We start from the raw sequence: 20,371 nt of genomic DNA, 5'->3' as shown, positions 1-20,371 counted from the left end.
ACACAGGGCTATTGTCGATATTTAAGCATATGTGCACCTCCATCATTATAGCAACCTTAAGAAGATCTCACGAATTTCGGCGAATGATAACTGCTTTTTTTCAACCTGTATTGAACTCTTACTCTCTATAAAATTTCGACGTCCTATCACTTTTTTCATTCTTTACAGTGAACCTCCTCAGCCGACTTTTATTTTTTAGTTGTAGAAAGAATTATCACACTTTTGATCACATAGGAAGCAAACCGTAGGCTTAAATTTGCAAGGCATCGTGGACTAATTAAATCTCTTCTATCATCTACCGTAATATCTAAGCTGTTAGATTAGGCTTTTACTGCTCTTTGAATAAATCCAGTTGATAACAGCCTATATCACTGTTTCATATTGCGTATATCTAATACGCTTGATATGTATCACCATTTAACTACAGAATATACGATTTCTTGATTAAGGTAGGCTGATAAGGAACATTCTGTGCTATTAACTTAAACGAAAACAAGTATCAGATCTTTCTTTTGCTTGGCGAACTCTGCAAAAAATCGTAGATCTCAATAGACTAGTGTGCTAGTCATTTCATTAAAATGATTTAATTATTTGTCATAGCCGTGGGGTATCATAAATGGTCAAGCACATGATTCTCAAGGTCAAGCTAAAGGTCGCTTCTCACCGACCGCAAGAGAATCAGATCACTTCCCGCAGTTGGACACTTATTAGATGCCTAATGAAACGCATTGGCAGACTTTCAACAACTTTGAACACATGGAATGCTTGTTTTATCTGTAATGAAAAAGCGCTTATTCTTTTCTTTTAAATCTTTTAGTACTTAACATTTTCAATAAGATATAGTTTGTGGTAATTCAACTTCTTGAGGAACAACAATTGAGGATACGAACTTGTTTCAGGGGGATACCGGCTAAGAAATTATGACACTCTTCGTTTCTAACATACAGATAATACTCATCCCTTTTTTGCACAAAGAGTTGGTTGTTTAGTGCATGTTTTAAAACATCTTTGGTCAATAGGTAGCCATTTGATAACAGGTTAGCTAAAAAATCTTAAAACACCTTTTGTGATAGCTTCAACTGTCTAACAAAACTTCTGTTACGTATGGAATATGATCGCTGGAAAATTTTAAAGCGTTTGCAACAGAAATTTTCCATTACAACTACTTAGCGTTATACTCTCAACTGATCGAATGTCAGTAGTTCATTTCACCAGGTACTGCTTATAGTCATTCATCTGCGCTCCGAAGGGACCGACTTAAACACTGCAGATGTACCTTTTAACAACCGTATTTTCGGAGTCCTTCTACTCTGACGTGTCAGAGTATGACCCTACGGATTTGTTTGACACAGACAGCGTTGTCGTGTGTCAGTTTGACAAGGTATGTGAGATGATTGTTCTCAAACAATGCAGTCAGCAATAGTGAAAAGTCTATTTATTATTTATTTTATTTAGTTCAACAACGAGCTTTCTCTTGGATATGAGGTTTAGTGCAGACTCCGTTTATCCCAATGCAGCGTCCGCTGAGCAGACTGTAATCTTGTAACCTTTACTCTATGGTTCTGATCAGAATCCTTTACGGGAAAGAGGAACCCTCTAAAAACTTGCTTCGCTTCTAACGTGTGACTTCGTAGTTCAGTTGGTAATAGCCTGTAGTGCAGGCGTCTTATATCATTACGGCGAGTTAACGTTGTAAGCTCGTGATCGTTCATCCGTACGCCTTGTTTGATTTGGAGTCAGAGTGGATGTTGGGAGTAGGGGACGGGGGAAGGGCGAGAAGTATTCACTCCCCCACCACAGCCCCTCTCCTTATTTCTGACCGTCACTCACCCCTCTGGTACAAATTTCTTTCTCTCCCCAGCCTTCAGCTTCCATTAATATCAGGTAGCGGCCATGTTTTTCTAAAAAAAATACTGAGCTCTCGCTCGCCTAAATTGCGCCTGCTCTGTAGGCTAAGTCGATGGTGGCGCCCATTTAGCATCTGGTTGACACGGTTTCGAATCCCGTCGAAGTCTGAATTTTGTTACCAGGCTTCTTTTCTATAATTGCCTAAATCATCACATTTCATCTGCAAGGAAGATTTCTTTGCTTGACTTTATGATTCCTTGCTTTCAGATTTCACGCGCACGAAACAAGTGGAAGTTCCATCTGAAAGACGGAATTCTGAATCTGAAAGGAAAAGACTATGTGTTCCAAAAGGCAAATGGTGAAGCAGAATGGTAGCCTTTATGATAGGCGTTAGTTATTAATTGTTAAAAGGATCAAAAGTGTAAAACTAGAAGAGAAAAATGTCTAAAGATTCCAACAAAATGAAAACACATCCAGTCATTTCTTTTCCATGGGGCATCTGAAGTGATGGCTTAATAAACATTGTTGCCGGTCAGAACGTTTGTAAGTAAAATATTACACGAACATTATGAATTTGTGTTTTGTTTATAAAGAACAAGTTCATGTTCATGTCCATGTACTTAGTCTAAGCTACCCCATTGTTACAGAGGACGCTTGCTGCTTAATATCTCTATGTTAAGATTTTCGCGGCAAACGAAAGTGAAAGCTTGCTCTTAAGAGGAGAATCGTCATTTGTGAAAATGGTAATGTCATCATGTAATGAGATCTTTGAGACGGCGAGAAAAATCATTGCCATTGTGAAAGAAAGCATCGAGTGTTGGTTTAGTGAGAAAGAAAAACACCTACGTGCAAAAAATAATCTACAAAAGAAAGAGGAGGTTATGGATGGAGACGATTTACTCGGATTGTAGATGACGAACTTTGGAAAACTCGAGCTTGAGCGAGTGAGAAGTAACGGAAAGAGAGAGAGAGCCTGGGAAGGAGGGTGGGTTGGTAAATCTTAAAAGAATGTAAGATACCAGAGACTAGCTTTAAAGTGCCCCTACACATGGTTTAAAGTTATCGTTGTAAAAAAGATTATATATATATGTAGTTTAAAAAAATAAATGATAAATAATAGAAGCCATTGTTTAATTTGGGAAAAGTACCTGGGAGAATTTTAATTCGCCTCCAAAAAGGTGCGTAATTTCACTCAAAACATCATGTTCTCCTGAGCAAGTAAGTCATTTGTGACGTGCTCATGATAAGTTCACACGTCGTATCCCTCCACTTAAGAGTTTTCTTCGACTTAATTTAGAATTTAAAAAAAGTTTTGAAGTCCCTCGAGCAGCTTGGGAGATTCGGCTAAGAGAAATCCACCCTAGTTGCGTCAAACCCCAAAAGCGAGTATCGAACTTGTTCGTGTAGGTGGAGGAAATAGCCCTTTTTCTGCCGTCAGGCGGATTTGGGGAACTGCAGGGGCCAGTTTTAGGGGGACTAGGTCTTACCTTCCAATTTACTCCCAAGTAAATTTTGGAAATGAAACTCTCCCGTGAGACCTGAGAAAAATTTCCTCAGGTTGGTACTTATGCTGACACTTTCTTTTCCCAGAAAAAGCATGTCCGTAGAGCAGTTACAAGAGCATGGATGGGGATTGTTTAATTTCAGGAGATATAGATACCTTATTTCAATAATCGTTAAAATTGGCCGCTACATCTTCCGGTTGGCGACTTGACGAGATCCATGAGTCAAAGAAATGAAACAAACGAGCATCCATGCCTTGGAGAGTCTCGAATCATGCGAAAATTGGCTTTTCCAGAATTCAACGGGAGACTGGGGCGGAACTTAACACGCGAAGCACCCTGGGGCTGTTTTTGGAGACGCAGGAATAGCCCGCGAATTTTAATCATGACAGAGTTATTGGTAGAAAAAGATAATATTACGAGCCTGTTACTAAACGATGATATTCCAGGCGCAAAACTAAATACACCTGTTGAGCAATGTACCATTAACGTTCTAAAGCCATGGTTAAGCTGCCGTGGAGCGAAAGTTGGTGGCAAACGAGAAGAACTTGTGATAAGGTATTTTAGCTTGATGTCAACACTGTTTGTTTAGTTATCTTTAACCCTCTTGAATGGAAATTTCGACAGATCATTAGTAGAATATGATTGGGCAATGTAGAAAGCCGAGATCAAATAAATTTCGACAAAATCGTGCTGAGTTTGCCTTTTAAATTCGCTTTTGTCCTTTATTTTTCAGGATTAATGACTATATCAAAAATGGACTCGATAAAGACCTTGTTGACCCTGATAGGGGAATAAACATTGCTAAAAAGCGACTAAGTCGTGGCCTTGCTGAGGAAATAGACCCAGAATTCGATGAAAACTTTCCTACCTTAGGATTTAGTAGTGGGATTGCAGGTGTCCCAATGATTACAAACAGTAAAGTCTGGAAATACCCTTATTGATGACGTCGAGTATAAGAAATAGTTAGGTACTGAAAAGCCCGGCCATTGTCAAGTGGTATACCTTTTTTAAATCTGGTCATGTTCCGCAGTTATTTTCAATGGAAGACAATTGCCTTCGCTCGACAAAGAAGGCAACAACAAAATCAGGCGACAGGTTTCTCCCTGACATGGAAAAGACAAACAAAACAACGAACCTGTTCTTGGAAAGGAATCCAGAGACCCAACTCAAGCGTAACACAAAAATAGTTAGATGCCAAGTTCTTTTTATTACAACGCTGTATTTCATTCAGAGAGCTACAGTAAATGTGCCGAAAAGCATTTCAACTTCATGGAAAAATCATTCTCAATCTTCAGTGTGTAAAATTATGCAAGCTATTTACTCTATGAAAAATAGTTTAATAGTAAACATACTTATCTGTAATGAATCGGAAAAAAATTATTTGTGTTGCATTGGATGTACTTATTTAGAGATATTTTCGTACTGCCATAAATCAATTTAATCACAATGAAATAATCACTCAATCGAATTCTTGAACATGCAATTTAAAGTTGACGAACGTCTCTTTGAACGTGATTGATATTTTCACGAATATTATTTAAAACTGATTAAATGAGGAATAAGAAGTTACATTTACTATTCGTAATCTTAAATGTAAAGATAACTTGTAAAGAATTACGAAATTAACATATGGACATTTATCAATAATCAATAAAGAACTGGTATATGTATAATAAATCTGATACCTTACATTTAAATCCTAACATAACTATTAAATTCCCTTGAAATCAAGTTGGAGAGGACGGGTGTCCCTCGTAAATGATTGTTTTTAAATTTCTCGAATAATAATTGAGACTGCATTCACTATCCCCTCTCAAAAGAAGGTCGTCACGAAAGTGAATGAATAAAGAATAATTGAAATTTGAAATGACGGAAATTTGGAAAGCAAAAGCAAAAATATTGGCGATGATCAGCCACTTAAGTCCATTGCACTTAACCAAGAAAAACACAGGCTATCCAAACTTTAACAAAATTGGCTGCCTATGTCAATCAGTCGTGAAGAGATGGTATTGTTAATTGACCAATGCAAGGCTACTGATACGCCAATAAAACAAAACCCATCTGATAATTCAGAGGGAGTTGTAAATAATTTCATTGCTACATTTATAAAATGAAGTGGGCTGTTCTTTGAAAATGAACCGATCGTGAAAATTTCACAATCAAAAGATGGACGTGGTAGGTTAACTTCTGAGATACGAGAAACGCAGTCTCTATCTCCCTTTCTCTCTCTCCCTCTTTCCGGACCTCGTCATTACTTTTCAGACTTTTGAAATTTCATTGACTCCGCGTTTACCCTTTCACTCCCAAGATCTAAAAGCCAATTCTCCCAACAGGTCATTGCACATTTCTTTGTTGGCTGTTTATGAGGGTTTGGAGTTACATCGAGACAACATAATTTATGTAATTGTCCTGGCTCCCATCACCTGTCTGCTTCACAGTGTTTTAAAACTGTTGGGAGAATATAGCTAAATGATCATCTCAGGGAGTGCAAGGATTAACTGAGAATGTTTGTAAAATATTTCGAAACATATTTCAACTTAAAAGGAAACGACAAAACATCATTAGTAACCTATGAGAAAATAAAATTGGGTGATGTCAAACTAAGAAAGATTTTGGATAGCAGAGGATTAAACGGGTTTAAAATGGCGAACTAGTGAAATAAAATTGTGCCTTGGGTAAGGGAAATTCCAAAAAACTGCACTACCAAATTTTAGCTCCTTTCCAAGTCACGCAGTGATACTAGGAACTTGGTGTTGTTTGACGGTAAATCCCTTGCAAATCTAAATGGCAATAGATGAATTGGTTTGATTACACTGGGGAAAAATTAGTGCGAAAAACAATTCCCAAAAATTTAGGGTGGAACAAAGATTTCAGTCTTTCCTCTTCGCATTCCTTTAGAGACAAGGAAAGTAAGTGGAAATGAATGAAAAACAATCGCAAAGGTTAAAACACTACAAGCTTCTATTTAAAGCTGAGGATCATCTAATTGCCCTTTTCTACGAAAAAAGAAACTCAACAGTCACTCTGCCCCAGATCGTCATCAAGAGGTTGCCCCGTTGGCTGACTAGGTGGAGCAAATATGCTGGATATATCAGAGGGAAATTCTTCCACCTCCCTGCGGGTCTGGTACATAGGGTTAAAGAACCCGGGCCCTCCGCTAACAACAGGTTCTTCGTTAACCGGCGGTTTGGCTGGTTTCGTGAGGGTTTCATAGATCGGCGTTTTCCTTTCCCACTTAACTGGCTCGTCTGGTTTAACTGGCTCGTCTGGTTTAACTGGCTCGTCTGGTTTAACTGGCTCGTCTGGTTTAACTGGCTCGTCTGGTTTAACTGGCACAGCGTATATGCCGCTGTCGTCTTGTTTCTGTTCCGATGTCTTCTTTTCCTACGAAAAGTCAAATAAAGTACATTGAAATTTCAAATAGTAACTGTTCGATTGGCAGTAAGATATTCAAGGTCACCTTGGAAACACATGGAGGAGGGTATATCTCTGAAACATCCGCAGACGTTTCCTGAAAAGGTGTCCAACATTTTAATCTGGTACAGTTGATGCACACTAGAGATTATTAAGCGGTAACTACTGGGTAACTTTTGTGTACCTAATTCAACTATTTCTAGAAAGGGGTATCATTTTGGGTACGAAATATTCTTCAAAACAGGGTGAAATTTGGAGACCAGGTGGCACAACACCACCTAAGAAAATACCATAGTTGCACAAGCATCCCAGACCCACCTGTCTGTATGATGCAAACATGGGATTCGCGAATCCAACAGCAGTGTGGGCTTCCTCGGCTTCTTCCTCTCGCACCGTTTTCTTATCGTCCGACTGCGGCGGTTGGAAACTTACGTACATTGGATTGTCAAAGCCACGAGTAGATTCCGAACGCTTGACTTTGATTTCGCCAGGAGCCTCATAGAGCGGATTGTCCGTCACATTTATTTGCCGCGTAACTACCTGGTGTTTAACCTCCTGCTCCTCATTTCCGTATACCGGGCTCAGAGTTCCTACGGTTTCTGTTTCTTGGTTAGCCCTGTGATGCCTGTGCATGTTGTCGGTGTAGGTGTCTCTTCTCTCCCTATACCGGTGTTGTTTCATAAATTTGCGCTCTCGTGCAATCAGGATGTTTCTTCTGCACAGGATCAGTCCTGTGATAACAACGATCAGAAAGATCCCTCCAATACCAGCGGTGATGTAATATAAGCTCATCCTCGGTTGATGTGGCTGCCTTCGAAGGTGCCTGTCCCCAGGGTCATCAGGAGCGCACGATGGAATCTTCTTCGTCTTCACCCTAATAGCCGTTGCACTGCAAAGTTTGTACTCAAAATCATCCGTTGTTTCAGTGCTGGTGTATTTGTGCGCGACACAGATATTGTTCATGCTGCACAAGACGGTATTCTGTGGAACACCAAGATATCTTCCCTGTTCTTTTGAGTAGACAAGTACTACGAAGTCTAACGTATTGGGGTTTTCCTCGAGTAAGCTTCTTTTTACTTTTGACTGAGATTCTAAGCTCGGTTTTATAACGAAAACGTCTCTTACACTAACCATGTCTGTATTATCTTCGTCATTCGTAATTTCTCCTAGCGAAAAATTTAGTTTATTTGTAGAGAACCAAAGTTCAAGCTGGTACTGCCAATGGGGGTCAGAGATATTGTTTTCTGTAAATGGTAACGACACAACGACATCGACAGATACACATTGTGTAGTGTTGTACCTTTCTAAGTTTCGTGGTATGCAGATTTCTTGTTTCTCACATGATTCTTCTGTACACTCGCCTTTCTTCCTTCGACATTGAGGACCAAAAAACTGGGGTTTGCATTCACAAGTAAATTTACAAATTTCATCAATACAACTTCCCTCGAAGCACTTTTTAGGATTCACGCAGTCATTGATATTCGTTTCACAGTCTTTCCCAGTGAAACCACATGGACAAATGCAGTTGTATCCATTCAGGATTGGGCCACAACTCGCACCATTCTTACACGGGTTTGAAAGACAAAAATTTATAAATGTGCAGTCCGTATCATTATCATATCCGCTGGGACATGTACAGTTGTAGTAATTGACGAAATCGTGGCACGTGCCACCATTTCTGCACGGGTTGGCGTTACACTCGTTTACTTCTGTGCAGGTAGCGTTACACTCGTCTATTTCTTGGCAGTTGAAGCCGTCTCCTGTATAGCCTGCATTGCAAACGCAGGTGTAATTCTGCCAGTCAACGCGGCTGCATGTGGCGTCCACGTGACAAGTAGCCTGGGGACATGGGTCAATTTTGGTCACGTGAATTTGAACCGTCTCGTTAAATGTTTGTGGAGGAATTCCGTTGTCTTCAGCTTCTATCAGAATTTGGTAGCCTCGTATCGTGTAATCATTGTAACTAAGATGCGACTTCACAATCAGATAAGGTAACCCGTCTTCTTGACAACAAGCAGAGGAAGAATTATCCTTGCAAACATCTTCTATTGAAAACGTACTCTGGTAGTTGAGAAGATTATAAACTACTGTTTGCGATTTTTCGGGGTTTCGTGATGTTATCTGCGCAAGGCAGTGACCAATTGAAACATTTTCAGGGACGGTAACGTTAGCGGGAACAAGTTGGATGTTATGAGGTGCTTCATTGACGTCAGTTATGTTGATGGTGACGTTACCGATGGCTTTCAGTGGAGCTCCTGTTCCGTTTGTAGGGCTATCTGTGACTTGAATAGCGACGGTGAGGACAAGATATGGATGAAGATTCTCGTAGTCCAAATGAGAAGGGTCTTTGACGATCAGGTTGTAACTGTTATTTACCTGCAACAAAACCGTATTTGATATCACTTCGGAGATCTAGTGCAATGGAAGCTCTAGTAAGGGTCACCCTCAGTAGTAGGAAATAAAAAGCGCCGCCCAAATGAATTTGTCTCCTCGGTGAAGGTTATATATACGGAACTCGTAGGAAAATTCATTTCAGTCTGAATGAGGTTAGGGCCCTATGAATGAAGGCATCCCTAAGAAGAGGCATGTCCCAAAAGCAATCTTCTTCTGGGCTGCACTAACGTTTCCTTCTAATGCCGAGGCACTTGTTCAAAAACAGAGCCAAAAAATTTCTTGAAGCCTTAGAATACTTAACACCGATCATCACCTTTATTCAATTCTCACGTGGTGAGTTTATTTTGAAGACTTCGTCACTATAAAATAAGAACTCCGAGGAAATTGGCTTTTAATTGAGAAATCGCAACTTGATCATCTTCCTTAAACTAATTTATGGGAGTCTAGAACCATACAGTTAAAAAATTCTGCATGGGAAATAAGTTTCTATAGATAGTCACTGGCGAAGCTCATGAAAAATGTGTGCTCCTGACAAAAAAAAATAGGATGGGAAAGAGTGGGACAAAAATAAAATGCAACTTTTTGGTCTTAGCCCAAATAATGGAAATTTTTTTCCATTATTTACCTTCAATTTTTTTTCTTGGGGAAAGAGATTCCGAAAAAAAACCGGGCAAAAGCATAAGTTATCGTTCTGAAGCCAAATAACTAAACCAAGATGAGAACTATTAGGGTAATTTTGCAATTGTTACCTCAAAGACGGATGAGTAATTTCCGATGACAGTAAACACATGAACTTGTCCTCTATCCGGGTCCTTACAAGTGAAATATCCCACAGGGTAACCAACACGCACGTTCTCTTCTACCACAGTCGAACCATTTAAACGGATATCGTATGGTGCTTCGTTGACGTCAGACACATGAATGCTGAGGTTCTTTTGTATTGAGTATGGGGGAATGCCATTATCTCGGCACTCAATTGATACTGAAATAAGGAAAAAAACACTTTTATAAATATTGCCTATAAAATATCTCATGTACTGCTGAAGCATGCAAAGTCCGCTTTCCCAATAATCGATATGATACTAAGTGCAGCAATCATACTGGTCGTTTCGTATTGGTCAATTGAGACTTGATACACCCTGGAGACTTTATTACAATGGTAATCCCGCTGAACTCATTTTTAAAGCTTTTTTGTATCAAGGCATCTCGTCCCGGCTCAGGAGTAGGTTTCTTGTACCTCGCGTTTGATGAACAAGGAAACCATCAAAGCAAAAGGCCAAGTTTGACAAAAAACTCGAAGCAGATTCTGTATCAGAGGAAAGACCGTTTCTTACCTCTAAGAGAAGTATCCAAAAGAGTTTCGTAGTTTAATTCAACGCCTTCCTTCAGGGTAATCTCTGACCTCGATTTAGACACAGAACTAATAATGAAATCATTCCTCCCAGCGAGAAGTTTACAATTGTGTTGTTGACCAGAGTCCTCGTCAACGACACTTAAGTTGGCAAGCGAAGTTCCACCCGGGCTGTTCTCGGGTATGACGATCTGGAACGATGTGTTATCAGTTACTGAGAGGGATGAGGTAAAGTTTATATCCGATGGGTGGTCGTTGCTGTCGAGCACCGTAACGCTCACATTACCCTGAAATTCAATTGCATAAATCAAAAGATATCAGTAATAGCAAAACTTGAGGCTCATAAAGAAAAGCAACAACAACACTGTGATTCTGTAAATTGAACCAACCTTGAATGAAAGAGGGGGAGAGCCATTGTCTGTAACAAGGATAGTTACGTTCATTACTGGTGTGGCTTCGTAATTCAGTGGAGTGCTTGCGAGCTGCAGGTTGCTTCCATTAACAGTGAACCAATCTAAAAATGATATTATATTGTTTGTTAGAAGAATTTATTCAAATATCACTCGTTTTCCCGCCCTTTCGTGGTTTTGCCTCTGGGGACCGCAAGCTTCGGTACTTTTTTTTTTCTGTGGCGACCATCTTGATTTTGTGATGTTTTGAGCTTGAAATAAATAATTTTATTTGACGAGTTATTCCTGCTTATTCGAACGTTCTGGTATCGAGAACATTGTTGACACTAATAACATGTGCGAGAGCTCTAACAGAGATAGACACGTGCTGTTTCGAAATTCCAGTGACTAGGTTCTGATTGATATTTTGAACACATTTGTCAGTTTTCCGATTAGCCAATACACCGAATGCAATTATGGCGTCCAATCTGAGTTGCCATTGTTCTGGACTGACTAGCCTCTCACACCTGTAATAATCCTTTTGTATTTCCACGTGAAGACGAGGCTAGTGAGTCCAGAACAATGGGAATTCGAATTGGACGCCATATTTGCATTCGGTGTATAAGGCCATGACCGAGGCAAAATGCGCAGCTGTAGCTTGTGCTTAGCGTTCGATTAGTCAGTATGTTCACGTTTCTCTGACAACCTCTCAGTATGCCTCGTTCGTACGTTATTCCGCGCGTCTCATCTGACCGAGCTAGCTCACGTGTAATTTAAACACAATACTAGTCGGACGACGTTTTTACTTGAATTAACTTTGTCGAAGGATCCTTATTATCCCTTATTGGCTTAAAAACGATTCTCAACTTCCATCATTTTTTCGTGAAGGGAAGTACAAATTACTAAGGAATACTAGGGGAATATTAAAATGTTGACTCTTGTGGAACTCGAGTTTAACTGTAATAATCAAATAGAACAGATTCATTGCATAAGTCGTCAATACCTGAACCGTCACCAGTGACCACAAAGGTATGATTTTGATCTGCATCTTGGTCTGTAGCCTGCAATACTCCTATGATAGTACCAGCGGTTGCATTTTCGTAAATACCATTTGATACTAGCCTGACGGAAGTGGGCGGGTCATTTACATCAACCACCTAAAATTAATTGAAATTTTTAAGACCACGGAGAATTCTTAATATAAATTCAAGCAATAGGACAGAAATTGCGGTTGGAAATCTCGTCAGAATTAAGTGTATTTACACTTGATTATCGTTTTATCTACTGCAAAATATGAATTAACATTGAATGGCGTAATTTCCAAGATCTCTTCATAATTTTTTTCTTTAACTACTGAAAATTTCCTTGTAAATTAGTTCAAAGACTGGCTTTATCTTCGCGTTAGGGTTATTCACCGAGGAAACTATCCATCAATTTCACGGTCACTGAGGTGAATAACTGTTTTAGTATATACCTCACAGAAACCAAATGAAGAGTTTATTTTTGTCAAAATACAAAATAAGGGTAGGATATTTAAACCTTAGCGCACGATTTTTTTACTCTTCGGCTGTTAGGAGGTGAATAGCACTTGCTAATCACTTCCAAACCAGCCAATCAGCGCGAGCAAGAAGCATTATTCATCTGTGTGGTATACATCAAAATTTGAATCTTCTCATCACCAGTTCGCTTGATATTTTACACATTTTTAATGGGGAGCTTTATGCGAATCACTTCGGAGACTTAACGATTACCTGAACGCAAGGTTTGAGAATATCTAGGGTTTCTTCTTACCTGAATTGCAAAAGTGAGACTGGTATTGAGTGGTGGGTTACCACTGTCTGTTGCAACAACTGTCACCTTGTAAGAATCTTGAGTTTCAAAATTCAGCTTTCTGGTTGTTACCAGTCTAGTGCCGTTCAGCGTAAACGCCACAGGGCCTGGTGTCTGGTCTTTTAAAGTAAGCGATAGATTGGCTTTTCCACTCAACTGTGTGGAAGAAAATTAACAGAGTAAAGGAAAATTACTTATAAATTAAAGCTGACAGAAGTTTTAATTGAAGGGTTGGTAAAATACAAAAACAATCGAAAAAATAAACAAAACAAAACATATAAACAAACTTCAAGTAAACAAGTACACAAAGTAATAAAAACTCCATTGTAAAATAAAGGAAGTTGAGTCTTAGAGGACACTCGACTTGGCAACGGTAACAATTCCTTCGAGTTATTAACTTTCCTTTTTTCTAAAATTCAAATGGTGTTTGACTTTCTTATACTATCGATACATACTTTGGTTTACGGCAAAGAAAACAAAAAAAAAGAATTTGGAAGCAACCGTCTAACCGGTGAATCAGGATCAAGAACGCTGAGTGTGCCCACAAAATCTCCAGGAGGTCCGTTCTCGCTCACTTTGGGGGAGGTGATGGTCAGATTGTAGGGAGCCTCGTTCACATCTTGAATGTCAATAACAAACAGTGAAGAGATAGAGAAGGGATTGAATAACAGCTCTGTACAAGTGACCTGTGGAAGGATATCAACAAATATGTAAGATTGAAAGGATTCACTCCTGTATCTGTATTCCGCGAAAATCTTCTCGATTCTGTTCTTTTTTGTTTCATTCTTTCCATAATATTGTCTCATAATAGTTTGTCATTTTCTTAGCCTTGCGTTCAAGGTAATATAGATTTTGCACGTCGCAACAAAGAACTGCAAAAATTGCGACGTTGTGCCTCTAAGATAAAACATGTTTGAGTTGTGAATCTGTAGAGCGCCGGATGTTCAGTATGACTAAATTATGGATTTTTTTCTTTTCAATTTTTTGTTTTGCAATAAAGTTTGAATTATTGTACAAACAGAAAAGGTTAAAGCAACCTGGCTACACATGCGTGTTACACTTCATGAATAACATACAATCAAACTTAAAAAATCCACACTGGTCAGACTAGCTAATCATGGATAACTTACGTTCACTATGTATGTGTCTACTGTTTCATAATCCAGGGTGTCTTTTGAAACTACCAGAGTCAAATGTTTCACAACCTGCAATCAAGTTTAAAGCAGAGATAACTTAAACGAGAAGAAAAAAAACTTCCATGAATGACATTCGATTGATAGAAGTAAATAACTGTCGTAACAGAGTAGATTTTTTCTAACGAGGAAAGCTGCCGATAAAGCCGGTTGTTATTCTAGCCGATAATTTGCCGTTAGACGCTTAAACTGATGGGTGGAGAGAAGAGGTACAGTCGTAGGATTTACTCAGGAAGCTTTCTTTGACGCTCTGTGATACAAACTACGAAAAGTTCGTGATTTCTTTGTCTGACTGGAAAATAAATGTTGAATCTATTGAGAACAGCACTGGACATGTTGACGTAATAATGATGTAGTCACTATTCTATTTGTTTCAACCTTAGCGCACAACTGATGAGCACCCTTGGAGTTGTGGGCTTGGTGGCCAAGCCTTTGAACAGGAGTGAGGCTAAGGGTGACCCTGTTGAGATAGAGACCTGTATCTAGTTAGCACGATAACAAAGTAATTTGCATTTGAAAAGCAGCAACATCTCTATCATAACAAGGTCACCCTAAGCCTCACTCCTGTTCAAAGGCTTGGCCACCAAGCCCACAACTGTAAAAAGGACTATTGCAGAACACAGAAGTATTTCTTCAGTGAATAAATAAATGAATACAAGTATATTCATTTTAATTTGATACTTACTTTAAATGGTCCACCAGTTATCACAGAACATTGAAACTTTTGTAGAGGAAGGTGAATGTTGTCCGGGTCATAGACTGAAAAGTCGCCAACCACTGTATCAACTGGGCTGTTTTCGGGCACCTGAAATGTCACGACATAGGTTAGTTTAAAATGAGATAAGTGAAGAGTGCCCCACTTGAGTAGTAAAGAAGGAGGGATGTTAAATGTATGCCCTGGTCAACTGAAAACCCCATTCCCCGAATCCGGTTAGCTCAATTGGTTAGAGCGCTGGACTGTTGTGCGGGAGGTCGAGGTCGATGATTCGAGCCCCGGCCGGATCAACACTCAGGGTCTTAAAATAACTGAGGAGAATGCGCTACCTTTCTTTAATAAGAAATGGATAGATATTCTAGTCTTCTCGGATAAGGACGAATAAACCGTAGGTCCCGTCTCCTGCATCTATTAATTAGTTAATTTGGTTAGGCAGGGGACGTTAAAGAACCCACTCACGAGATTACTGTAATGTGGTCTGGCCTGTTTACTGGGAATTGGGGGGGAGGGAGGGGGGAGGGGGCATCTTCAAATAAGTTTCCTTCGATTGTCTGTAAACTGCTGATGCAGTCTGGCCAAAGTCCCCCGGAAAGTGTTGTGATGCGCATTTGATCATATCAACATGTTAATTTGCTCAATATATATATTACATTATTATTATTATTACCATTATGGGTAAATCTGGGGTTGCAGCTTTTCTTTCTTTTTCTTTCCTTTTTTTTTTTTTTTTCCTTAAGAGCTTTATTGCATATGACTTAGACAAGTCGTAGACAAATTCACTTGGCCAGGAGTCGAACCCAGGCTTCTCGACCCAGAGTCCAGTGCAATGACTACTAGGCCACTGCACCTTACATATCTCACAAGGGTACGAGAGATTTAAACTTTCTCCTGATGGCGGGGATTTCACTTTACTCTTAACAGGAGAGCCTGGAGACGGGTGGTCCACAATCTTTGAAAACACCCAAAGGAGGCGTGGATTGCAACGAAAGTTTCTAGCATTCCTTAAAATGCTAACTTCCTCGCCATATCCCTGGGATCGAGCGGTGAGGGATTCAAGCTAATGGTGCACAACTTTGTAATCAAATGCTCCACCAACAGAACTACAAAATATTCGTTGCTGAGACGTTATACCAGATGGAGGTTTCCGTGTGACAAGCCTCCTGCACCCTGCGAGTATGAGCCTGGCTTTAAGATTAGTATCACCAAAGTGCGGTGCAAATACTATTGGTTTAGCATTCTGTCACTTAGATATGGCCACAATTTTCTATTTCGTTCCGACTAACCTGATTTCCAGATAAGGACATGCTCTGGGGCTGTTCATTTATGTTATTAACGCTAACGATAAACGAGCCCAGAGTAGAGTACGATGGGAAACCGCTGTCTGTACTGTTCACTGTCACTGTGTAGTTGGCATACAGCTCGTAATCGAGCCCTGGCTTTTGTAGTGTTATTCTGCCAGACGGCGACTCAATGGCAAACAAGTTATGAAGATTTGATGAACCACTGCAACAAAAGGGAAATTATAGCGTGAAAATGACGGTAAAAAAGAGCGAAATTATTACGAAAAAAAAGACAATATCATATCAAAAATAAATCATCAAATTTTTTGCACAATCGGAGCAAGTAACAAGTATTACGAAGTAGGAAAGAAGCTTTCTTGCAAGAACTTCCATGTAAGCTTGTCCTTTATAAACACCTCAGTACTCCAAAAGGTCTACGCTAAGATTGCGTAAGGTAGCCCTTTCGTTTTTATGCGCTTATTCATCTCGACACTAACTCATTCTAAAGACATTGTGTTTAGTTCCAAGTGCAGTCGCCACTAACATTGATAAGCTAGACACTCATCACGGGTTCGGCATACCTTTGATTCCTATGCCCCTGTGCGAACACATTAAGTATTTGGTATTGGTGCGTCTGTCCAACATCCTGGTCAGCGGTCGTCAAACTTCCTATATACTCTCCAGGTTGACTGTTTTCATTCACACTTAGTGGACCGCTAGCTGAAATGCCCGTGGGGGGATCATTTGTGTCTTTGACGATTATTGAAAAGTTCTTCGTCAAAGTGAGACCTACAGAGAGTTACAATATGTATAAAGAGAGGAAGTTCAGTTCGATAACCTTAAGCCTTTTTAGCTATCAGATATATTTTAAAAACGACTGAATGTCAGACACATAACGAGTAGTAAACATATTTGAAAGAAAAATTGTAAGACTGAGTTTTACTGATAATCAACCAGGCTGATCGGAAAACTTAAGATTGTACGCTCTCTCATAAAGACGAATGATTTGAGAACTCATTTTCCGAGTAGGTAACAACAAAGCCTTTCATACAAAAATGATAATAGTGTCCTAGCCGTTAAAATGGACCTAATTGTTGTTTCTGATAGACTCTTTGCGGCTCATCCCAGCTGATTTTGCAAGGGCGCTTTTTTTCTCCTTACTTACATACAAATAACTATGTTAACCTTCGTTATCCGTAGATTTGACAGTCAGCGACCAAGTCGAATTTGTCTCGTAGTCCAAACTACGCGTAGTGTCAAGTACGCCTCGGACAACAACGAAAGGGACACTTCCAGAGGCAGCCTCTATGGTATATGTAAAAGTTTGCACCACAGTCAGCTCATTGTCCGGGTCAGCGGTATCAAAACGTCCAATTGTGACGATCCCTGCGTTCTCGGTGACCTCGTTATTGGAGATGGTAATGTCATAGGGCTTCTCGTTCACATCGATAACGCTTATCTTGAAGTTTTTATCGACAGATAAAGGAGGATTTTCATTGTCATGGCATCGAATATAGATGCTGTAACTACTCAATTTTTCATAGTTCAAATCTCCGTCAACAACTAAAGAGTCGTCTGTTCCGTTGACCTCAAAAGGAATACTGACGGGATTGAGGACTCTACATGAGTGATTTTGCCAAGGTCCTCGAGGTCCCATATCGTCAGGGTCTAAGACAGATATGTTGCTAACTACTGTACCCTTGGGACTATTTTCTAAGACATCTCTCGACGGTAGTAAAATATCTGTCGGTCGTTCGTTGACATCAAGAACCTAAAAATTGTAGAACGGTATTATAAGTTTTGCAAGTCAAGTCAGTACACCTTCATGAGGCGCAGAGTAAGACATTTCAGTGAAATCTAAAGAGATCATTTTGGAAATCTAGTGACCCTTATCCTCTCGAAGCAAAGTTATCAAAGAAAAAAAAGTTAAAAGAGAATGACATTAGAAACTAAAAGACAACCAAGTTAAAGCAAAAACAAATATCTAACAAACCAAAACAAAATACATTCGATTTCGCCCGAGCAATTCGTGTCAGAAGGTTATCAGGTCATCTCTGGTCTTAAAACCCATCAGGATGAGAAATGGATTCACCTGCAATTTCCCGGTTTCGAACACTTTTCATGTTTTTACTTGACAAGTAATTAGCTCTTTGAGATAATTTTCGTTCTACTTATTGGCCGATGTGAATACTACTGAATTTCATTTTCCAGCACTCGAGCTAATTCCGCCCCCAAAGGTGTTACAAATTAACATCTCCAAGCTGAACAGGCTTACCTTTATTGTGAAGGTCTTGTCTATGTTCAACCTTGGACGGCCATCATCTGTGCTTCGAATCCGAATAGAGTAGGTCGACTTTGCTTCGTAATCCAAGTTTGCGAATGATGAAGTGTAAATCTTGTTGTTTCTGAGGCGAAATCTCCACCCACCATTATTTATCAAAATGTAACTGTGAGTTTGGTTAGCATCTTCATCTGTGGTCGCAAGATCGCCCACATAACCATCATTTACGTTTTCGTTGATAAAAGCTGTATCATCCCCTGCGAGAGTGACATTGCTGGGTCGGTCATTAACATCTAAAATCGCCACCTGCAACGGCTGAATGTGGAATAACCCGTTGGGATCAGTCACGCGCACCGCAATGTCTTCATTACGGCTTTCCTCATAGTTGAGATCCCCGCTGACTTGCAAAAGTGCAGTGCACATCGTTTTCACGCCTGTAATGTCGGTGTTGTTGTGACATGTGACGTGCGAGCCCACAGAAAATTTACCATTGGCGTCGTCATCTAGAGAGAACGTTAAGTTCTGCACCTCGTCATGATCTAAGGCTTGAAGTGTCCCCACTGTCGCGTTGGCTGCAGAATTTTCGTTGACCGTCGGCATGTTGTCAGGGAATGACTGTTGTCCTGAAGATGATGTAAGCGTCAAGTTTACGGGAGGTTCGTTAATATTTTCGACAACGATGATAAATGTCTTGTTTTTCTGTGAAAGGAAATAAATGATCATGTTATATGTCGTAGTTTTCGGATGACCGCCCTGCGATTTTGCACCACCCTCTACACCCTGAGGTGAGAGGCGCGGTGGCCTCATGGTTAGTGCGCTGGACTCTGGGTCGAGTGGTCCGGGTTCGAGCCCTGGCCAGGGACATTGTGTTGTGTTCCTAGGCAAGACACTTTGCTCTCGCAGTGCCTCTCTTCACCCAGGTGTCTAAATGGGTACCGGCGAGTTTAACACTGAGGAGAAGCCCCGCTATGGACTAGCACCCCATTCATGGGAGAGTAGAAATACTCCTAGTTGCTTCGAGCGGCGGAGACCGAAGTTAAGCGTCGACTTGATGGGCCACTTGGCTCGTTATCCTTTTCTCCACCCTCACAACCAGGCCGATACAAAGTTGGTCACAGCTTGGTCACCTGCACTTCAGGTAGTTTATTTTAATTTTCTTTAACCTCCCTTTATCTCCTCGTGATTTTCCTATGTTCTTCTCAGCCTTCGCGACTTCTTTGATTTTGTTTCTGCGGCGCTTTGACTAATATATTTGATAAAAACATTTAATTTTTGCCTAAGTCTGAAAAAAAGAGAACTTACATTTAAAGGCACTGTCCCATTGTCCGACACCTGGGCCACGATCTTGTGAGCCTTACTCGTCTCATAATCCGTGCTATTTGCTTTGAACAGATAACCTGTAGAATCAATTGCAAACCTTCCCCCATCGCTGTCAAGCAACGAGAACTTTAGCGTTTGGAACTGATCTTCGTCCGTAGCGGTGAACCGACCGATTTTTGTGCCGATAGTTGCATTTTCCTTCACAGTACGACTAGACAGCCTGAAGCCATTTGGGCGGTCGTTGATATCATTCAAGGAAATCACCATGCTTGCTTCACTGCTTTGACGTGGGCTTCCGTTATCTGTTACACGTACTTTCACCGTGTAAGAACGCTTTTTCTCGTAATTCAACTTGCAGAAATCTCCACCGTTCTTAAGGCAGTCTACATTGGACATGGCAACCTTTACCTGCTTTCCATAGAGTTTGAATCTACCTCCTGCACTGTTTACCATGGTATAGGTATGTGTCTGCGAGCGGTCCGGGTCTTGGGAGAGGAGGTCACCAACGACTGTATCCTGTGGGCAGTTTTCATCGACGACAGTATTTGACAAAGTAATGTTGAATGGCTTTTCGTTTACATCTACAGGAAAAGCGTAGAAAAAAGACATATCTTATTAAAATGTTGGTCTTGTGTCTCCTCTTCTACCATCAGCAACTGTAATAGTGTTTCCAAATTAAATATGCTTTAAAGAACGCCGAATCGTTGACGATAACGTTTTAGACAGACGAGGTTATGGACTGTGTGAGATTTCCTACAGAGAATCGATCAAATAAGCATGAGCTGTTCCATACTAAAAAACTGCCGTTTGAAAAAACTGTGATTTTGTCCCACAATCGTGGTATGTCGAAT

General features: G+C 40.2%; 2 protein-coding genes across 3 annotated transcripts in view; one reads left to right on the top strand and one right to left on the bottom strand.

The window, feature by feature from the left end:
- Positions 1 to 895: 895 nt before the first annotated feature.
- LOC148733557 (transcription initiation factor IIA subunit 1-like) lies at positions 896 to 2,970 on the top strand. Its single transcript, XM_088757227.1, has 2 exons — positions 896 to 1,381; positions 2,116 to 2,970. Exons 1-2 carry the CDS (start codon positions 1,271 to 1,273, stop codon positions 2,221 to 2,223), a joined length of 219 nt encoding a protein of 72 aa, XP_088613353.1. The 5' UTR covers positions 896 to 1,270; the 3' UTR covers positions 2,224 to 2,970.
- Positions 2,971 to 4,540: 1,570 nt separating this feature from the next.
- Positions 4,541 to 20,371, bottom strand: part of LOC148733556 (protocadherin Fat 4-like) — a 42,339-nt gene continuing 26,508 nt past the window's right edge. For both annotated transcript variants that reach the window (XM_088757224.1, XM_088757223.1), the window contains exons 19-33: positions 19,503 to 20,101; positions 18,195 to 18,899; positions 17,105 to 17,690; positions 16,501 to 16,708; positions 15,923 to 16,142; positions 14,610 to 14,729; positions 13,862 to 13,936; positions 13,241 to 13,417; positions 12,693 to 12,887; positions 11,905 to 12,058; positions 10,902 to 11,026; positions 10,496 to 10,799; positions 9,911 to 10,143; positions 7,086 to 9,143; positions 4,541 to 6,737 (exon numbers count right to left, since the gene is read on the bottom strand). In XM_088757224.1, the coding sequence (XP_088613350.1) occupies positions 6,366 to 6,737; positions 7,086 to 9,143; positions 9,911 to 10,143; positions 10,496 to 10,799; positions 10,902 to 11,026; positions 11,905 to 12,058; positions 12,693 to 12,887; positions 13,241 to 13,417; positions 13,862 to 13,936; positions 14,610 to 14,729; positions 15,923 to 16,142; positions 16,501 to 16,708; positions 17,105 to 17,690; positions 18,195 to 18,899; positions 19,503 to 20,101 (6,131 nt within the window). In that variant the 3' untranslated portion in view covers positions 4,541 to 6,365. The remainder of the gene's footprint in view (positions 6,738 to 7,085; positions 9,144 to 9,910; positions 10,144 to 10,495; positions 10,800 to 10,901; positions 11,027 to 11,904; positions 12,059 to 12,692; positions 12,888 to 13,240; positions 13,418 to 13,861; positions 13,937 to 14,609; positions 14,730 to 15,922; positions 16,143 to 16,500; positions 16,709 to 17,104; positions 17,691 to 18,194; positions 18,900 to 19,502; positions 20,102 to 20,371) is intronic.

The sequence above is a fragment of the Stylophora pistillata genome, chromosome 4 (assembly GCF_964205215.1).
Source record: "Stylophora pistillata chromosome 4, jaStyPist1.2, whole genome shotgun sequence".
Classification (NCBI taxonomy): Eukaryota; Metazoa; Cnidaria; class Anthozoa; order Scleractinia; family Pocilloporidae; genus Stylophora; species Stylophora pistillata.
Note: the sequence above shows the minus strand (reverse complement) of the source record. Positions and strands in the feature narration are given on the sequence as shown.

What these genes read in the sequence shown, in the direction of transcription:
- LOC148733557 (XM_088757227.1), top strand. Translation starts at nt 1,271, where the DNA reads ATGTACCTTTTAACAACCGTATTTTCGGAGTCCTTCTACTCTGACGTG. An exon ending in TCGTGTGTCAGTTTGACAAG is followed by an intron (nt 1,382 to 2,115) that starts GTATGTGAGATG and finishes CCTTGCTTTCAG; the next exon opens with ATTTCACGCGCACGAAACAA.